This window comes from Antennarius striatus, chromosome 6 (genome assembly GCF_040054535.1).
Source record: "Antennarius striatus isolate MH-2024 chromosome 6, ASM4005453v1, whole genome shotgun sequence".
In the NCBI taxonomy this organism is placed as follows: Eukaryota; Metazoa; Chordata; class Actinopteri; order Lophiiformes; family Antennariidae; genus Antennarius; species Antennarius striatus.
Genome location: NC_090781.1, coordinates 26,518,115 through 26,533,078, shown reverse-complemented (window position 1 = coordinate 26,533,078; position 14,964 = coordinate 26,518,115). Strand labels below are relative to the sequence as shown.

The 14,964-nt window shown below is 49.2% G+C and overlaps 3 protein-coding genes and 1 pseudogene across 5 annotated transcripts; 2 read left to right on the top strand and 2 right to left on the bottom strand.

Moving 5' to 3' along the window:
- Positions 1 to 42: 42 nt before the first annotated feature.
- On the top strand, positions 43 to 6,233 carry LOC137596295 (dual specificity protein phosphatase 14). Of its 2 annotated transcripts, XM_068316667.1 has the most exons (3): positions 43 to 178; positions 5,416 to 5,743; positions 5,831 to 6,233. In XM_068316667.1, the coding sequence occupies exons 2-3, from the start codon at positions 5,433 to 5,435 to the stop codon at positions 6,042 to 6,044; spliced, it is 525 nt and encodes a 174-aa protein (XP_068172768.1). In that variant the 5' UTR covers positions 43 to 178; positions 5,416 to 5,432; the 3' UTR covers positions 6,045 to 6,233. The 2 variants fall into 2 exon arrangements, with proteins under 2 accessions (XP_068172768.1, XP_068172767.1); XM_068316666.1 differs by lacking the exon at positions 43 to 178 and having other exon boundaries at positions 5,230 to 5,743.
- Positions 6,234 to 6,276: 43 nt separating this feature from the next.
- On the bottom strand, positions 6,277 to 9,077 carry polr2d (RNA polymerase II subunit D). Of its 2 annotated transcripts, XM_068316669.1 has the most exons (5): positions 8,836 to 9,077; positions 7,562 to 7,742; positions 7,392 to 7,487; positions 6,513 to 6,625; positions 6,277 to 6,440 (listed from the first exon to the last, which is right to left on the bottom strand). In XM_068316669.1, the coding sequence occupies exons 1-4, from the start codon at positions 8,912 to 8,914 to the stop codon at positions 6,547 to 6,549; spliced, it is 435 nt and encodes a 144-aa protein (XP_068172770.1). In that variant the 5' UTR covers positions 8,915 to 9,077; the 3' UTR covers positions 6,277 to 6,440; positions 6,513 to 6,546. The 2 variants fall into 2 exon arrangements, with proteins under 2 accessions (XP_068172770.1, XP_068172769.1); XM_068316668.1 differs by having other exon boundaries at positions 6,277 to 6,625; positions 8,836 to 9,074.
- A 161-nt stretch (positions 9,078 to 9,238) lies between these two features.
- On the bottom strand, positions 9,239 to 13,595 carry LOC137596294 (uncharacterized; annotated as a pseudogene).
- Positions 13,596 to 13,790: 195 nt separating this feature from the next.
- or60a1 (odorant receptor, family 60, subfamily A, member 1) lies at positions 13,791 to 14,964 on the top strand. The gene has a single exon (XM_068317970.1). It carries the CDS (start codon positions 14,019 to 14,021, stop codon positions 14,946 to 14,948), a length of 930 nt encoding a protein of 309 aa, XP_068174071.1. The 5' UTR covers positions 13,791 to 14,018; the 3' UTR covers positions 14,949 to 14,964.

Sequence of the window (14,964 nt, the reverse complement as noted above, 5' to 3'; positions counted from 1 at the left end):
GGTTCGCGTTGCGTTCGCGGCCCGCCGGACAGATGCCCTCTGTTCTGCAGAACCCAGGAACCTGTTCTGATTGGTTGGTGGGTTTAGATCCAATGACTGAAGGAGTCACTGACCGTCAATCAGCCAGTCGTGATTCCCGGATCGAACCCGAACCCTGAACGAACCCGCGGAACAAGAGGTGAGAGCTGTCTGTCAGGTCGGGGCTCCGTGTGCTGCCGGTCCGGTAAAAGTACAGATCGATCGTGATCAAGTGGATCAACCAGAACTGGGATTGACCTTCCGGGTTCCGACCGTTCCGGGGTTCCGGTTCGGTCTCCCTGGAGGCGTGGCCTCGACTCTCACGTCTAACACGTTTTTGTCATGTTTTGGTCACGTGTTCTCTTCGAAGTTCGCTTGATTTTTGAGCGTTTCTCCGCTGGTGACGTCATGGGGGCGTGTCACACTGCGGCTACACCGTGTGCGCGTGCGTATAGACACCGTACTGTGTGTGTAAATATACATATATACACACACATAGTACTGTGTATATATATACACACATTATATATTCATATATACTGTGTGTGTATATTATATATATCTACTGTGTACAGTACAGACCAAACGTTTGGACACACCTTCCCATTCGATGAGTTTCCTTTCTTTTCATGACTGTTGACATTGTAGATTCACACTGAAGGCATCAAAACTATGAATTAACACATGTGGAAATATGTACTTAACAAAAAAGTGTGAAACAACTGAAAATACGCTTTATATTGTAGTTTCTTCTAAGTGTAGTTTCTTCACCTTTTGCTCTGATTACTGCTTTGCACACATTCTGCATTCTCTTGATGAGCTTCAAGAGGTAGTCACCTGAAGCTGTTTCCACTTCACAGGTGTGCCCTGTCAGGTTCAATAGGTGGGATTTCTGGCCTTATAAATGGGGTTGGGACCATCAGTTGTGTTGTGCAGAAGTCAGGTGGATACACAGCTGATAGTCCTACTGAATAGACTGTTAGAATTTGTATTATGCTAAGAAAAAAGCAGCTAAGTGAAGAAAAACGAGTGGCTATCATTACTTTAAGAAATGAAGGTCAGTCAGTCCGAAAAATTGGGAAAACTGTGAAAGTGTCCCAAAGTGCAGTGGCAAAAACCATCAAGCGCTACAAAGAAAGTGGCTCACATGAGGACCGCCCCAGGAAAGGAAGACCAAGAGTCACCTCTGCTGCGGAGGATGAGTTCATGCTAGGAAACCACTGCTAAGGACAGGCAACAAGCAGAAGAGACTTGTTTGGGCTAAAGAACACAAGGAATGGACATTAGACCTGTGGAAATCAGGTTTGGTCTGATGAGTCCAAATCTGAGATCTTTGGTTCCAAACACCTTGTCTTTGTGCGATGCAGAAAAGGTGAACTGATGGACTCTACATGCCTGGTTCCCACCGTGAAGCATGGAGGAGGAGGTGTGATGGTGTGTGGGTGCTTTGCTGGTGACACTGTTGGGGATTTGTTCAAAATTGAGGGCATACTGAACCAGCATTGCTACCACAGCATCTTGCAGCAGCATGCTATTCCATCTGGTTTGCGTTTAGTTGGACCATCATTTAGTTTTCAACAGGACAATGACCCCAAACACACCTCCAGGCTGTGTAAGGGCTATTTGACCAAGAGGGAGAGTGATGGGGTGCTGCGCCAGATGACCTGGCCTCCACAGTCACCAGACCTGAACCCAATCGAGATGGTTTGGGGTGAGCTGGACCGCAGAGTGAAGACAAAAGGGCCAACAAGTGTTAAGCATGTCCGGGAGCTCCTTCAGGACTGTTGGAAGACCATTTCTGGTGACTACCTCTTGAAGCTCATCAAGAGAATGCCAAGAGTGTGTGAAGCAGAAATCAAAACAAAAGGAGGCTACTTTGAAGAACCTAGAATATAAGACTTATTTTCAGTTGTTTTACACTTTTTTGTTAAGTACATATTTCCACATGTGTTAATTCATAGTTTTGATGCCTTCAGTGTGAATCTACAAGTTTCATAGTCATGAAAATAAAGAAAACTCTTTGAATGAGAAGGTGTCCAAACTTTTGGTCTGTACTGATTTATATATATATATATATATATATATATATATATATATATATATATATAATATAAATGTCCAGTTGTGCTCAAAATAATAGCAGTGTCTTTAAAATGGTGAGTAAATGTTAATATTCTTCAAATAAACGGTACTTTAGTGAACACTGCATATTCTATTCAAAGCAAGAAAATTGGAAAGTCATTGAATTTAATATTTCACAGAAAATCAAAATGTTTAAGAGAAAAAAGCAGTGTTGACATCTGTGTTTGGAAACTCAACAATGTATAAACTAAGAGATTCTTTAAAAATCAACTTTGCTGAGAACTTTAAACTAATATTTAGTGTCATAACCGGTTTGTCTTCACGTCTGTGGTTCACGGACTCGACCGACTTCCTGCATCAACACGAACTCCAGCCCAGGACAACTGTTCTACGTCCCACAATGCCTCTGCTTTTCTTGGCTTTGCCCCCTGAACATTTTGAATGTCAGCCCACTAGTTTTCTCTGGGGTTGAGGTCTGTGATTGTGCTGGACACTCCATTAGTTGGATGCTGTTAGTCTGGATCCGTGACTTTCCGTTTACAGGTTTGCTGCCGTTGTGTTTGAACACACATTTAAAGGATGTCTCCTCTTCAACACGACGACTGCCAGAGTCCTGGTGGACTCACACTGATCCCTGGTGTGTGATAACCAGGACCAACACATCTGATGCCAACACCATGTGAACTGTCCTCACTGTGGATTGAATTCAGTGTTGGGGGGTCGTCTGACAGGCTGACTGTGGTCCTTAAACCCAAAACAACAGTCTGACTCCCATCGGTCCAAAAGTAGTTGGGGGGGGCTTCTTGCTGGTAGAGGGCTTCACATAGTCGTCTGATGGTAACAGGACTCACAGACCACCTTAGACCTTCTCTGATGCTCCTGGAGATCATCACTGACCTGTTTTACTCGGTTTGTCAAGACACACAGCCAGCATCTACAATGTCCAGTGACTTAGATCCTGAAGTCAGGGCCCTGCTAACACTTATTTCACAGTGTGAACACACCCTCTCAGTTCTTCATTCAGTTTGACACCTTTACTGAACCCTCCAGAGACAAGCTGACGGTGTTCAACTTACAGTTCTAACAAAAACGATTTATCTTGTTCCTGTTGAGGATTATTTTGAACACAACTGTATAAACATACAATACTGTGTGTGTGTGTGTGTGTGTGTGTGTGTGTGTGTACACACACTATTACCAGTGGTCTACACTCACCTGTCGTGACTCACTCACACGTTACACAAGAGGCAATGCAGTGCGACAGGTATGGTTGTCATGGTAACCACCAAACCCAGACTGGTCATCAGACGGCAGGTCGAGAGGCGTGATTGGTCCCTGTGGCGGCGGCACTGACGCCTTGGCTGGATGCAGCCGTGGAAAGCCACTGGCTGTGTGGACACCCCCTGGAGTCTGGAGGCCTTCAGGAGGGGGGCCACCACCTGACCCCACCCCTCAGGTGGCCCACCACCTGACCCCGCCCTCTCAGGTGGCCCACCACCTCGTGGCTGCGTCGCTGGCGTTCCCACACACTTCCTGTTTCTGATCGTGACCCCTTGTTCCTCATGGTTACTCAGGAACACCCGTGAAAAACTACATTCTGCAATACAGGGACAAACCACATTCAGGGTCATTTAAATGATTCTGACCCCCCCCCCATACTGACATTAAACCAGCTTCTATCCGTATTACCTTTACAACACTTGACTGTTTAAAGCACTTTACCATTAAAGAAAAGTGTTTTTCTTTAATGGTGCATTTTCTATTAAAGTGTTTTTTAATACACAGAAGTTCACTGCAGTCCGTGAGTCTCTGAACGCAGCACACACACGGATGCCGTCAGCCAATAGCATGCGCTGACGGCATCACGTGACTACCTCCTAAAAATGATGATTGTTTTGGCAATATAGTGGGTGTGTGTGTACAGTATGTGTGTACGTTTTATAACTACTTTAGCTTTTAACATCTTCCAGGGGTTAGGTTAGGGTTAGTTCATCTGGGGTTAGTTAGGTTAGGGTTAGTTCATCTGGGGTTAGTTAGGTTAGGGTTAGTTCATCTGGGGTTAGTTAGGTTAGGGTTAGTTCATCTGGGGTTAGTTAGGTTAGGGTTAGTTCATCTGGGGTTAGTTAGGTTAGGGTTAGTTCATCTGGGGTTAGTTAGGTTAGGGTTAGTTCATCTGGGGTTAGTTAGGTTAGGGTTAGTTCATCTGGGGTTAGTTAGGTTAGGGTTAGTTCATCGGGTTAGTTAGGTTAGGGTTAGTTCATCTGGGGTTAGTTAGGTTAGGGTTAGTTCATCTGGGGTTAGTTAGGTTAGGGTTAGTTCATCTGGGGTTAGTTAGGTTAGGGTTAGTTCATCTGGGGTTAGTTAGGTTAGGGTTAGTTCATCTGGGGTTAGTTAGGTTAGGGTTAGTTCATCTGGGGTTAGTTAGGTTAGGGTTAGTTCATCTGGGGTTAGTTAGGTTAGGGTTAGTTCATCTGGGGTTAGTTAGGTTAGGGTTAGTTCATCTGGGGTTAGTTAGGTTAGGGTTAGTTCATCTGGGGTTAGTTAGGTTAGGGTTAGTTCATCTGGGGTTAGTTAGGTTAGGGTTAGTTCATCTGGGGTTAGTTAGGTTAGGGTTAGTTCATCTGGGGTTAGTTAGGTTAGGGTTAGTTCATCTGGGGTTAGTTAGGTTAGGGTTAGTTCATCTGGGGTTAGTTAGGTTAGGGTTAGTTCATCTGGGGTTAGTTAGGTTAGGGTTAGTTCATCTGGGGTTAGTTAGGTTAGGGTTAGTTCATCTGGGGTTAGTTAGGTTAGGGTTAGTTCATCTGGGGTTAGTTAGGTTAGGGTTAGTTCATCTGGGGTTAGTTAGGTTAGGGTTAGTTCATCTGGGGTTAGTTAGGTTAGGGTTAGTTCATCTGGGGTTAGTTAGGTTAGGGTTAGTTCATCTGGGGTTAGTTAGGTTAGGGTTAGTTCATCTGGGGTTAGTTAGGTTAGGGTTAGTTCATCTGGGGTTAGTTAGGTTAGGGTTAGTTCATCTGGGGTTAGTTAAGTTAGGGTTAGTTCATCTGGGGTTAGTTAGGTTAGGGTTAGTTCATCTGGGGTTAGTTAGGTTAGGGTTAGTTCATCTGGGGTTAGTTAGGTTAGGGTTAGTTCATCTGGGGTTAGTTAGGGTTAGGGTTAGTTCATCTGGAGTTAGGTTAGTTCAAGTTATGGTTAGTTCATCGGGGGTATTTACGTTAGTTGGGGTTAGGGTTAGTTCTCCTGAGTTGGTTTTAGGGTTACCAGTAGTTCTCGACCACCACTTGACCCAGACACCCTGTGCTCGGCGCCGCCCTGCAGGTGCAGGCCAGCAGCTGATGGCGGTCTCTCAGGTGTGTCCTGGACTGTTCCTCAGTGGTCTGGACCCGGCCCTTAACCCGGGCGTCCTCTCCAGCCGGAACATCACGCTCATCGTGAACGCCAGCGGGCTGGAGGGCGTGTCCTACCCCCCGATGGACAACCTGCGTGTCCTCCACGTCCCTGTCCAGGACCAACCCCACGCCCCCCTGAGTCTCTACTTCCATTCAGTGGCTGAGGAGATCCACCAAAACCGACCCGGGGCGACGCTGGTGCACTGCGCTTCTGGCCGGAGCCGGTCCCCTGCCCTGGTCATGGCCTACCTGATGAGGTAAGCCTCCGTTGCCCTGACCCTAACCATCTGCACCTGTGTCTGCTGACTTCACCCCACCACCTCCCGACGCGCGTCCTGTTCCAGGTGTGAAGGTCTCAGCCTCCGTCAGGCTCACCAGCTGGTTCTGGAGCGTCGGCCGTTCATCAGACCCAACGCCGGCTTCTGGAGGCAGCTGATTGGCTACGAGAACGCTCTGTTCAGCAGGACCTCCATCAGGATGGTGGCAACATCCGCCGGAGTCCTGCCTGAAGCCGTGGACACCCTACATGATGCGCCGGCGTACTGCATCAACGTGTGAGGGGCCTCCTCCTGTCCCACTTCCTGTGGAAACCAACCTTCAAACAACCATCACAACCCTCAGGAGCCCACCACAAGATACAACCAATGAAAACACAGCAACATTTATTGTGACAGAAGCAGGAAGTGCATGTAGAGAAGCACTGTGGTGGAGGACATGATGTCATCGATCACATGATTAGACAAAACTGTGGGAATCAATCAGGCCAGATATTCTGAAAGACGTGGACCTGAAGGCGGTCCTGATGGTCCAGGTGTCAGTACTGGTGTGGGTACTGGTGTCAGTGCTGGTGTGGGTACTGGTGTCAGTACTCGTGTTGGTGTCAGTACTCGTGTTGGTACTTGTGTGGGTACTGGTGTCAGTACTGGTGTGGGTACTCGTGTCGGTACTGGTGTGGGTACTCGTGTCGGTACTGGTGTGAGTACTGGTGTCAGTACTGGTGTCGGTACTGGTGTGAGTACTGGTGTGAGTACTGGTGTGAGTACTGGTGTGAGTACTGGTGTCAGTACTGGAAGCTTCTCTTGGTCTGGATGTCGTCCAGAATCTGCTGCAGCTCCTCGTCTTCAAAGCGCCCCTCCAGACTGGAAACACAGAGAGTCAGTGTTAGCATCAGGGCTGTCCTCCTGGCCCTCTAGCAGCACCAGACCTCCACCCTGTGGTGACGCCGGCCCCCTGTAGGGGACAGCAGTGCTGCCTTTGGATGGGATCAGGACGACACCAGAGACTCTCTGGAGCAGGACAGAACCAGCAGCTGGAACAGAGAACATCTGCTGGTCCTCCAGGTTCCACTCCACCGTGATGAGGGTTCCACTCGACGGTGGAACTCCCCAGATCCACTATTGCTGACACAGTAGACTGACCCCGCCCTGTCATCAACAGAATAAATAAACGATTGGACCATCAGCAGCTGTGTGTTGTGTTCTAGAGAAACCCTCCGCTCACATGTTGGAGGTTCCACGACCAAAGACACCGTACTGCTGACTCAGCGTTTCACACAGACGGTTTCCACAGTTTGGGAGTGAAGACCTGGTGTCCACAGAGGGTCAGGTCTGTGTTCAACTCCCCATGACCAAAGAACAGAAGAGCGGGTGGTGGGTTCAGTGTTTACGGGAAGAACATTCTGGGGGGTCTAGAAAGTTCTGTCAAAACGCTCTGAAGCCGCTGACTGACCCAGGGGGGCCTTAGGGTGACTGACCCGGGGGGGCCTTAGGGTGACTGACCCGGGGGGGCCTTAGGGTGACTGACCCGGGGGGGGCCTTAGGGTGACTGACCCGGGGGGGGCCTTAGGGTGACTGACCTGGGGGGGCCTTAGGGTGACTGACCCGGGGGGGCCTTAGGGTGACTGACCTCGGGATCAGGGCCTTGGCCTCCTCGGCAGCCTCGGGACACAGGTTGGCCAGACTTGCCAGCTCGAACTTGTGGAGCTTCTTCTGCAGCAGGAGGCTGGAGGCAGAAGCACAGCGGTCATGTGACTGGACCAGAAGCCCCAGCTGAGCCCCGGAAGGCGCGGCGCTCACCTGCGGACGGCTGTAATGGTCTCCCGATTCTTGAAGCGGCTGAAGCGGGCCGTGTAATTCAGCGTCTTCATGAAGACCTCGGACAGCTCCTGCTCGTCCTCGGCGCTCTCGTTCTGCTGCTTCCGGTGCTCCAGCAGCATGTGGACCTCTGAGTTCAGCAGCGTCTCCGCACTCTCAAACTCTGCAGGGACAAGGCAGCCATGTTTGTAGTTCTCTGGACTCACTCATCCCCCAATGCTCAGGCCTTCCACTGCAAACACAGTTCACTGCACTAACTAGTCTCACAAAGAGTGAGTTACCCTGCACCAACATCTTCTCCTCCTTTGTGCTTTTCCATTCAGGGTGTCCACAGCCAATCAGTGTCCTCCATCTAACCCTGTCTTCTCATCCTCTTCTCTCACACCAACTACCTTCATGTCCTCTTTCACTACATCCATAAACCTCCTCTTTGGTCTTCCTCTAGGCCTCCTGCCTGGCAGTTCAGAACTCAGCATCCTTTTACCAATATATTCACTATCTCTCCTCTGGACATGTCCAAACCATCTCAGTCTGGCCTCTCTGACTTTATCTCCAGAACCTCTAACATGTGCTGTCCCTCTGATGTACTCATTCCTGATCCTATCCATCCTGGTCACTCCCAGAGAGAACCTCAGCATCTTCATCTCTGCTACCTCCAGCTCTGTCTCCTGTCTTTTCCTCAGGGACACTGTCTCTAGACCAAACAACATCGCTGGTCTCACCACAGTTTTGTACACCTTTCCTTTCATTTTAGCTGAAACTCTTCTATCACACATCACACCTGACACTTTCCTCCACCCGTTCCATCCTGCCTGGACACGCTTCTTCACCTCTTTTCCACACTCTCCATTGCTCTGGACTGTTGAGCCTAAGTACTTCAAATCCTCCACCTTCTTGATCTCTTCTCCCTGTAACCTCACTCTTCCACTTGGGTCCCTCTCATTCACACACATGTACTCTGTCTTACTGCGGCTAACCTTCATTCCTCTCCTTTCCAGGACAAACCTCTACCTCTCTAGCTTCTCCTCCACCTGTTCCCTGCTCTCACTGCAGATCACAATGTCATCTGAACTAACTAGTCGGGTTAGAACGGGACATTTTACACCCGGTTTCATGTCCATCAATGACTTCAAGCAGACGCTTCGGATACACACACACACACACACACACACACACACACACACACACACACACACACACACACACACACACACACACACACACACACACACACACGTCTGTGGGGGTTCACCGACCTTTCGGAAACACGAGCTGTGACGCGTCCTCCTCGACATCCCCGACCTGAGCAGCGACCACTCCGCCTCCAGACGCCATGGCGGCTGACGTCAGCCAGCGGCCAGCAGCCAGCGGCCAGCGAAAGCTAGAAGGAAGCTAACAGGAGACACAAAACGAACGACAAAAGAAACAACACAACCGGAAGCGGTTCCGGCGCGAAACGCGGACCCGGTGTCCCAACAAAAGACTGAAGTTCCGCTTCAACCCCAGGAGCGAATTTAAACACGGAAACACAAAGATCACTTCCGGGTTGTATTAGAGTCCCTTCCGGTAACATAAACGTACCTTTTCTTTAGAGCCATAGAATTTTAAGTACACACAACAACAACAACAACAACAACAACAATAATAATAATAATAATAATAATAATAATAATAATAATAATAAATAACTTCGAAAACTTGGAGTCATTCATTCATCCATCTTCCTACCTGCTTCATCCACTGTCGTGGGTCACGGAGAGCTGGAGCCTATCAAAGCTGGCTCAGGGCGTGAAACGGGGGACACTCTGGGCGCGATGCCAGTGCACTGCAGTGACACACAGACACACAAAACACACACACACACACACACACACACACACACACACACTCCTAGGGGCAATTTGGACCGGCCAATCAACCTGAGGTTCATGTTTCTGAAGGGGGGAGGAAGCCGGAGAACCCGGACAGAACTCCCCCAGACACAGGGAGAACATAGAAATTCCACACAGCGTGGGACTCGAACCCACAACCGCCTTGCTGTGCAACGACAGCGCCACCCACTGCACCACCGTGCCACAAAATTTATAATGACTCAAATTATTTTGAGTCATTATAAATTTTAATTAACTTGTTATTATCACATTGAAAATGTAAAGAAATTTATTCACATGGGCAGTCAGCCATAAGAAATATGGACTTTTATTTGAGAATTTGGATTTACAAATTTATAGTTTACAGGAATACAGGAATGATCACAGACGACAGAAAACAGAAGTTTTTCTTTTCAAAATGAATGAATCCAAACAAAACATCTTTCTAACAAGCTGAAAAGAAAGGACAACTATGAACACCGACCAGTCTAACAACCTCCACGGTGTTTAGTGTGCACACAAGTCCAAAATAAGTGAACCAGTTTCCTTCTGAATTTGGCTCATTGGCGATTGGAGACAGTGATGGACAGATTGGAGGCAAGGAGAGAAGAGGAAGACCAGAGAGAAGGGTTGGGTGTGGTGGGGAAGACGTGGGGCCAGTTGGTGTTAGAGAGGACGAAGATAGACTGACACGGAGAAACATTTTGCTAGTGAACTGATGGTGAAGAATCATGAGAATGAAAGCATCATAACAGTTCCTCACCAGAAAGACACACACTCACACACACGCACACACACACACACACACACACACACACACACACACACACACACACACACACACACTCTAACGTATTGTTTGTTGTTGTTTACTTGCATTCCTCACTAATTGCCCCTGTTGGTGTCGTCCGCTCCGTCCGCTAAGGCTTCTCTCCTGCTGGACACTCAGGAGGCTGAAGCTGCTTTCATCAACAACCCATTAGGTGTTTGCTCAGGGGATTGTGGGTAATCCTTAGTGGCCGTGCTTAATGAGCTGTTTGTGCTCCTGTGTTGTTTGTGGACCTTCTCCATCCACAGTGACCTCAGCTCTCCTCTGAGTGTCCTGACTCCACACCGCTGACTGCCGCTTCCTGTTGGCCACGCAGCAGAGAACTGTTGGTACGGGGGTTCAGGGGGGGCCTGAGCTGGATGGGGACTGTCAGTAATGGTTAGGTCACCGACGCAAAAAGAGTTAGGGTAACAGTTAAGGTTAGGTAAACAACCCGAAAAGAGTTAGGGTAACAGTTAAGGTTAGGTAACCAACCCGAAAAGAGTTAGGGCAGGATGTCAAAGTCAAACACACAGAGGGCCAGAGAACCAAATGAGCTTCAAGCCGAGGGCCGGACTGGTTCACTGTTTATCAAATCATACTGAAATGACTGCACAGAGCCTATTGAACCAATATCCAAGGCAGTGTATATGATTGAATGATTACATGAATAATCAATATTTTCTGATGGTTCTGTCATTTCAATTGAAAACATCTTCCAACGGGTAAACAGACAACAATGAACTTCCTTCTAAGAACGATCACATCTGTGTCTCAGAGACGTCTGATGGGCCTCTTAGGTTGTTCTTTCAGACTGTCTCCACACACACACAAACACACACACACACACACACACACACACACACACACACACACACACACACACACACACACACAGGTTTGTCTTTCACCTCTGTCAACATGACCTCTAACCCCCCCGGGCCCGAAACCCCTTTGTTCTCAGCTCCACCTTCCGTTTTGACATTTTAAGGAGGGGGGAGCTGAAAGTTAACCTCTGCTCTGAAGGCTGATGAATAATGAAACCGAGGCCTGCAGGGCCTTTGCGGGACACCGTTGCATTGTGGGGAATGTAGTGTTGGTGCAGGCAAAACACCAACAGGCGACCGTGGCCGGTTCTAATAATAATTAAATAACATCAAGAGGTTCATAGAAAATTCATTTGCGGGCTAGATTTGGCCCCCGGGCTTGACATATGTGAATAAGGGTTAGGTTTAGGGGTTAAGGGTTAGGATTAGGGGTTAGTATTACGATTAGGGGTCAAGGGTAAGGGGTTAGGGTAGGGCTAGGTTAGGTTAGGGTTACGTTAGGTAAGGGTTAGGTTAGAGTTAGACTGAAACTTCCTTTTATTGTCATTGCAGAGACTCAGAACAGAGAATCTGGCGATAAAATGTCGTTGCTTGGCAACCGGAGTACACAGCATTTGTACGCAACGCTATTTCTATAGTGTTAGGAAACATAAACAGTTGTCTGTGTAGGTTCTCAGTCATCAGGTCTGGTTCTCCAGAAGCTGGTGAGTCGATCCACTGGATGTTAAGAAAGTTCTTGAAGACGTTTCGTCTCTCATCCAGGAGACTTCTTCAGTTCAGAGGGGGGCTGATCATGTCCCAGATTATTAATCCTGTGGGGTGGGGTCAGATTATTAACCCTGTGGGGTGTGGTCAGATTATTACCCCTGTGGGGTGTGGTCAGATTATTAATCCTGTGGGGTGTGGTCAGATTATTAACCCTGTGGGGTGGGGTCAGATTATTAATCCTGTGGGGTGTGGTCAGATTATTGACCCTGTGGGGTGTGGTCAGTGCTTTTCACATCCCAACGACCGTCGTTAAACCCGTCTGGCTCCTCAACGATTGTTGGTGGGGGTGTCAAAGGGGGTCGTTGAGATGTGACTTACACCTTTGTATGCTAATGAGGGTCATTAGCATGAGACACCTCACCTGGGTCAATCTGAGACAATCTTTTTGGGAGTTTTCAAAGGACCTGATTATAAATGGGAGAAAGGTGATGTCACAGACCCCCCCCCCCCTGTTCAGAGATGGCTCCTCCACTCTGACGTGGATGGCCTCTTTCACCCCTCCCTCAAACCATTTATCTTCCCTGTCCAGGATCTGAACATCTGTGTCCTGAAGTGAGTGTCCCTCTTCCTTGAGGGGGGGCAGACTGCTGAGTCCTGTCCTGATGTGTTGTCTCTTCTGTGTTGAGCCATGTTCCTGTGTAGTGGTTGTTTGGTTTCCCCCATGTAGACGTCTCAGCATTCCTCGCTGCATTTAACTGCATACACCAGATTGGTCTTCTAACTGTGTGGTAGGGGGTCTTTTGGGTGGACCAGCCTCTGTCAGAGGTTGTTACCCGGCTTAAAATACACAGGAACCTGGTGTTTGTTAAAGATCCTCCTCAGCTTGTCCGACACTCCAGACACAAACGGATCACTAAACCATTGTCTGCTCTCTTCCGTCCTCACGGGGTTGTTCTCCTTTCTGGATCTTGTGTGGGCTTTCACGAAGGTCCAGTCAGGATCTCCACAGGTTTTCAGTTCCCCTTCCAGGTGTTGGTGTTCTTTCACCTGGTCTTGGGCACTGGTTGGTAGCCTATCAACCCTGTTTTCCAGGGTCCTGATGACGCCCAGCTTGTGCTCCAGTGGGTGGTGAGAGTCAAAAAGCAGGTACTGGTCCGTGTGTTGGTTTCCTATATACCCCTACATTCCGACTTCTGTCATCTTTTATGCTGACCTCACAATCCAAAAAGGAAAAACTGTTGTCCTTCACATCCTCTCTGGTGAACTTGATGTTGCTGATGTGTTCGGTGAAAGGTTGCACCTCGTGGATTTTTACCTTCACCCAGGTGTCGTCCACATACCGGAACCAGTGTCTTGGTGACGTTCCGTTGAACGAGGTGAGGGCCTTGTGTTCCACCTCTTCCATGTACAAATTGGCCATGATAGGAGAAACCGGCGCGCCCATGGGACATCCGTGTTTCTGCCTATAGAAGTTCCCTCTGTACTGGAAGTAGGTGGTGTTGAGGCAGAGGTCCAAAAGTTTGCAGATCTGGTCGGGGTTGAGGTTTGTCCTGTCGCTGAGGGTGGTGTCCTGTGAAAGCCGTTGTCTCACTGCCTCCACCGCCTCCGTTGTGGGGACACATGTGAACAGGGAGGTGACGTCGTAGGATACCACGGTCTCATGTAAACAGTGTGAGGATAGACATAGACATGTTTTAAGTGTTATTAACAGTATGAGTCTTATAAATAAAGTCATGAATGAGTTAGGGTTAGGTCAGGTTAGGGTTAGTGTTAGGGTTAGTGTTAGGGTTAGGTTAAAGTCAGGGTTGGGTTAGGTTAAAGTTAGGGTTAGGTCAGAGTTAGGTTAAAGCTAGGTTAGGTTAGGGTTAGGTTAGGTTAAAGTTAGGGTTAGGTTAGGTTTGGGTTAGGTTAGGGTTAGATTAGGTAAGGGTTAGGTTAGAGTTAGGGTTAGGTTAGGGTTAGGTTAGAGTTAGGGTTAGGTTAAAGTTAGGGTTAGGTTAAAGTTAGGGTTAGGTTAAAGTTAGGTTAGAGTTAGGTGAGGTTAAAGTTAGGGTTAGGTTAGGGTTGGTCCTGTGCCGTCTGGTGACGTCAGGAGCCCAGAGGAGCTCCAGATGCTCTTAAGAGCAGCTTCTCCTCAGCGACTGGAGACAAGGAGGAGGAGACCTCCGCGTCCACATGGAGCTGTGAGCAGCTGAGGCGCTGGAACCTGTGGCCCCCCTGCAGCCATGAACGGCTCGGACCCCACCCGGCCCATCGTCTTCACCATCTACTCAGCTCTGGGTCTGCACAACCTGGGCCTGGCTGCCTGCTTCCTCGTGCTGTACGTGTCAGGCGTGTGCGTGAACCTGCTGCTGGTGGTGGTGGTGTGCGTGGAGCCGCACCTGCACCGGCCCATGTACGTCCTGCTGGTCAACCTGGCTCTGTGCGGCGTGATGGGCAGCTCCTCCGTCTGCCCCAACATCATCAAACACCTGGTGAGCAGCCGGCAGGAGGCGTCTCTGCAGGCGTGTCTCACGCAGGTGTTCTTCACCAACGTGTACGGCACCTCCATCTTCTGCCTGCTGGCCCTGATGGCGTACGACCGCTACGTGTCCATCTGCAAGCCCCTCCTCTACCACGCCATCATGACGCCCGCCCGGCTGCGTGGGATGCTGCTGGCGCTCTACTTCATCCTCAGCTTGTTCTCCGCCCTGCAGGTGTACCTGACCTCCAGCCTGCGTCTGTGCAGACGGGCGGTGGACAAGCTGCTGTGCGACAGCCTGGTGATCGCCAACCTGGCGTGCACCAGGACCACGGTGGTGAGCGCCTACGGGCTGAGCTGTGCCGTGGGCTTCATCGTGTTCCCCTGCCTGCTGGTCATCCTGTCCTACCTCCACATCTTCTCCGTGACCCTGAAGTCACCCCGGGCGTCCCAGAGGAGGGCACTGAAGACCTGCACCCCCCACCTGCTCACCTTCATCAACTTCACCGTGGCAACCCTCTTCGGCGTGATTTACAACCGGCTGAACAACAACGTTCCCAACCCCATCAACGTCTTCCTATGCTTGAGCTTCTTTGTCTTCCCTCCTCTGCTGCATCCCATAATTTATGGCATCAAAATGCAGGAGATTCAGAAAAGCATAATCAGAATCATGAAGAGCAGAATGATGATGTAAAACCAGAACCAGTGGC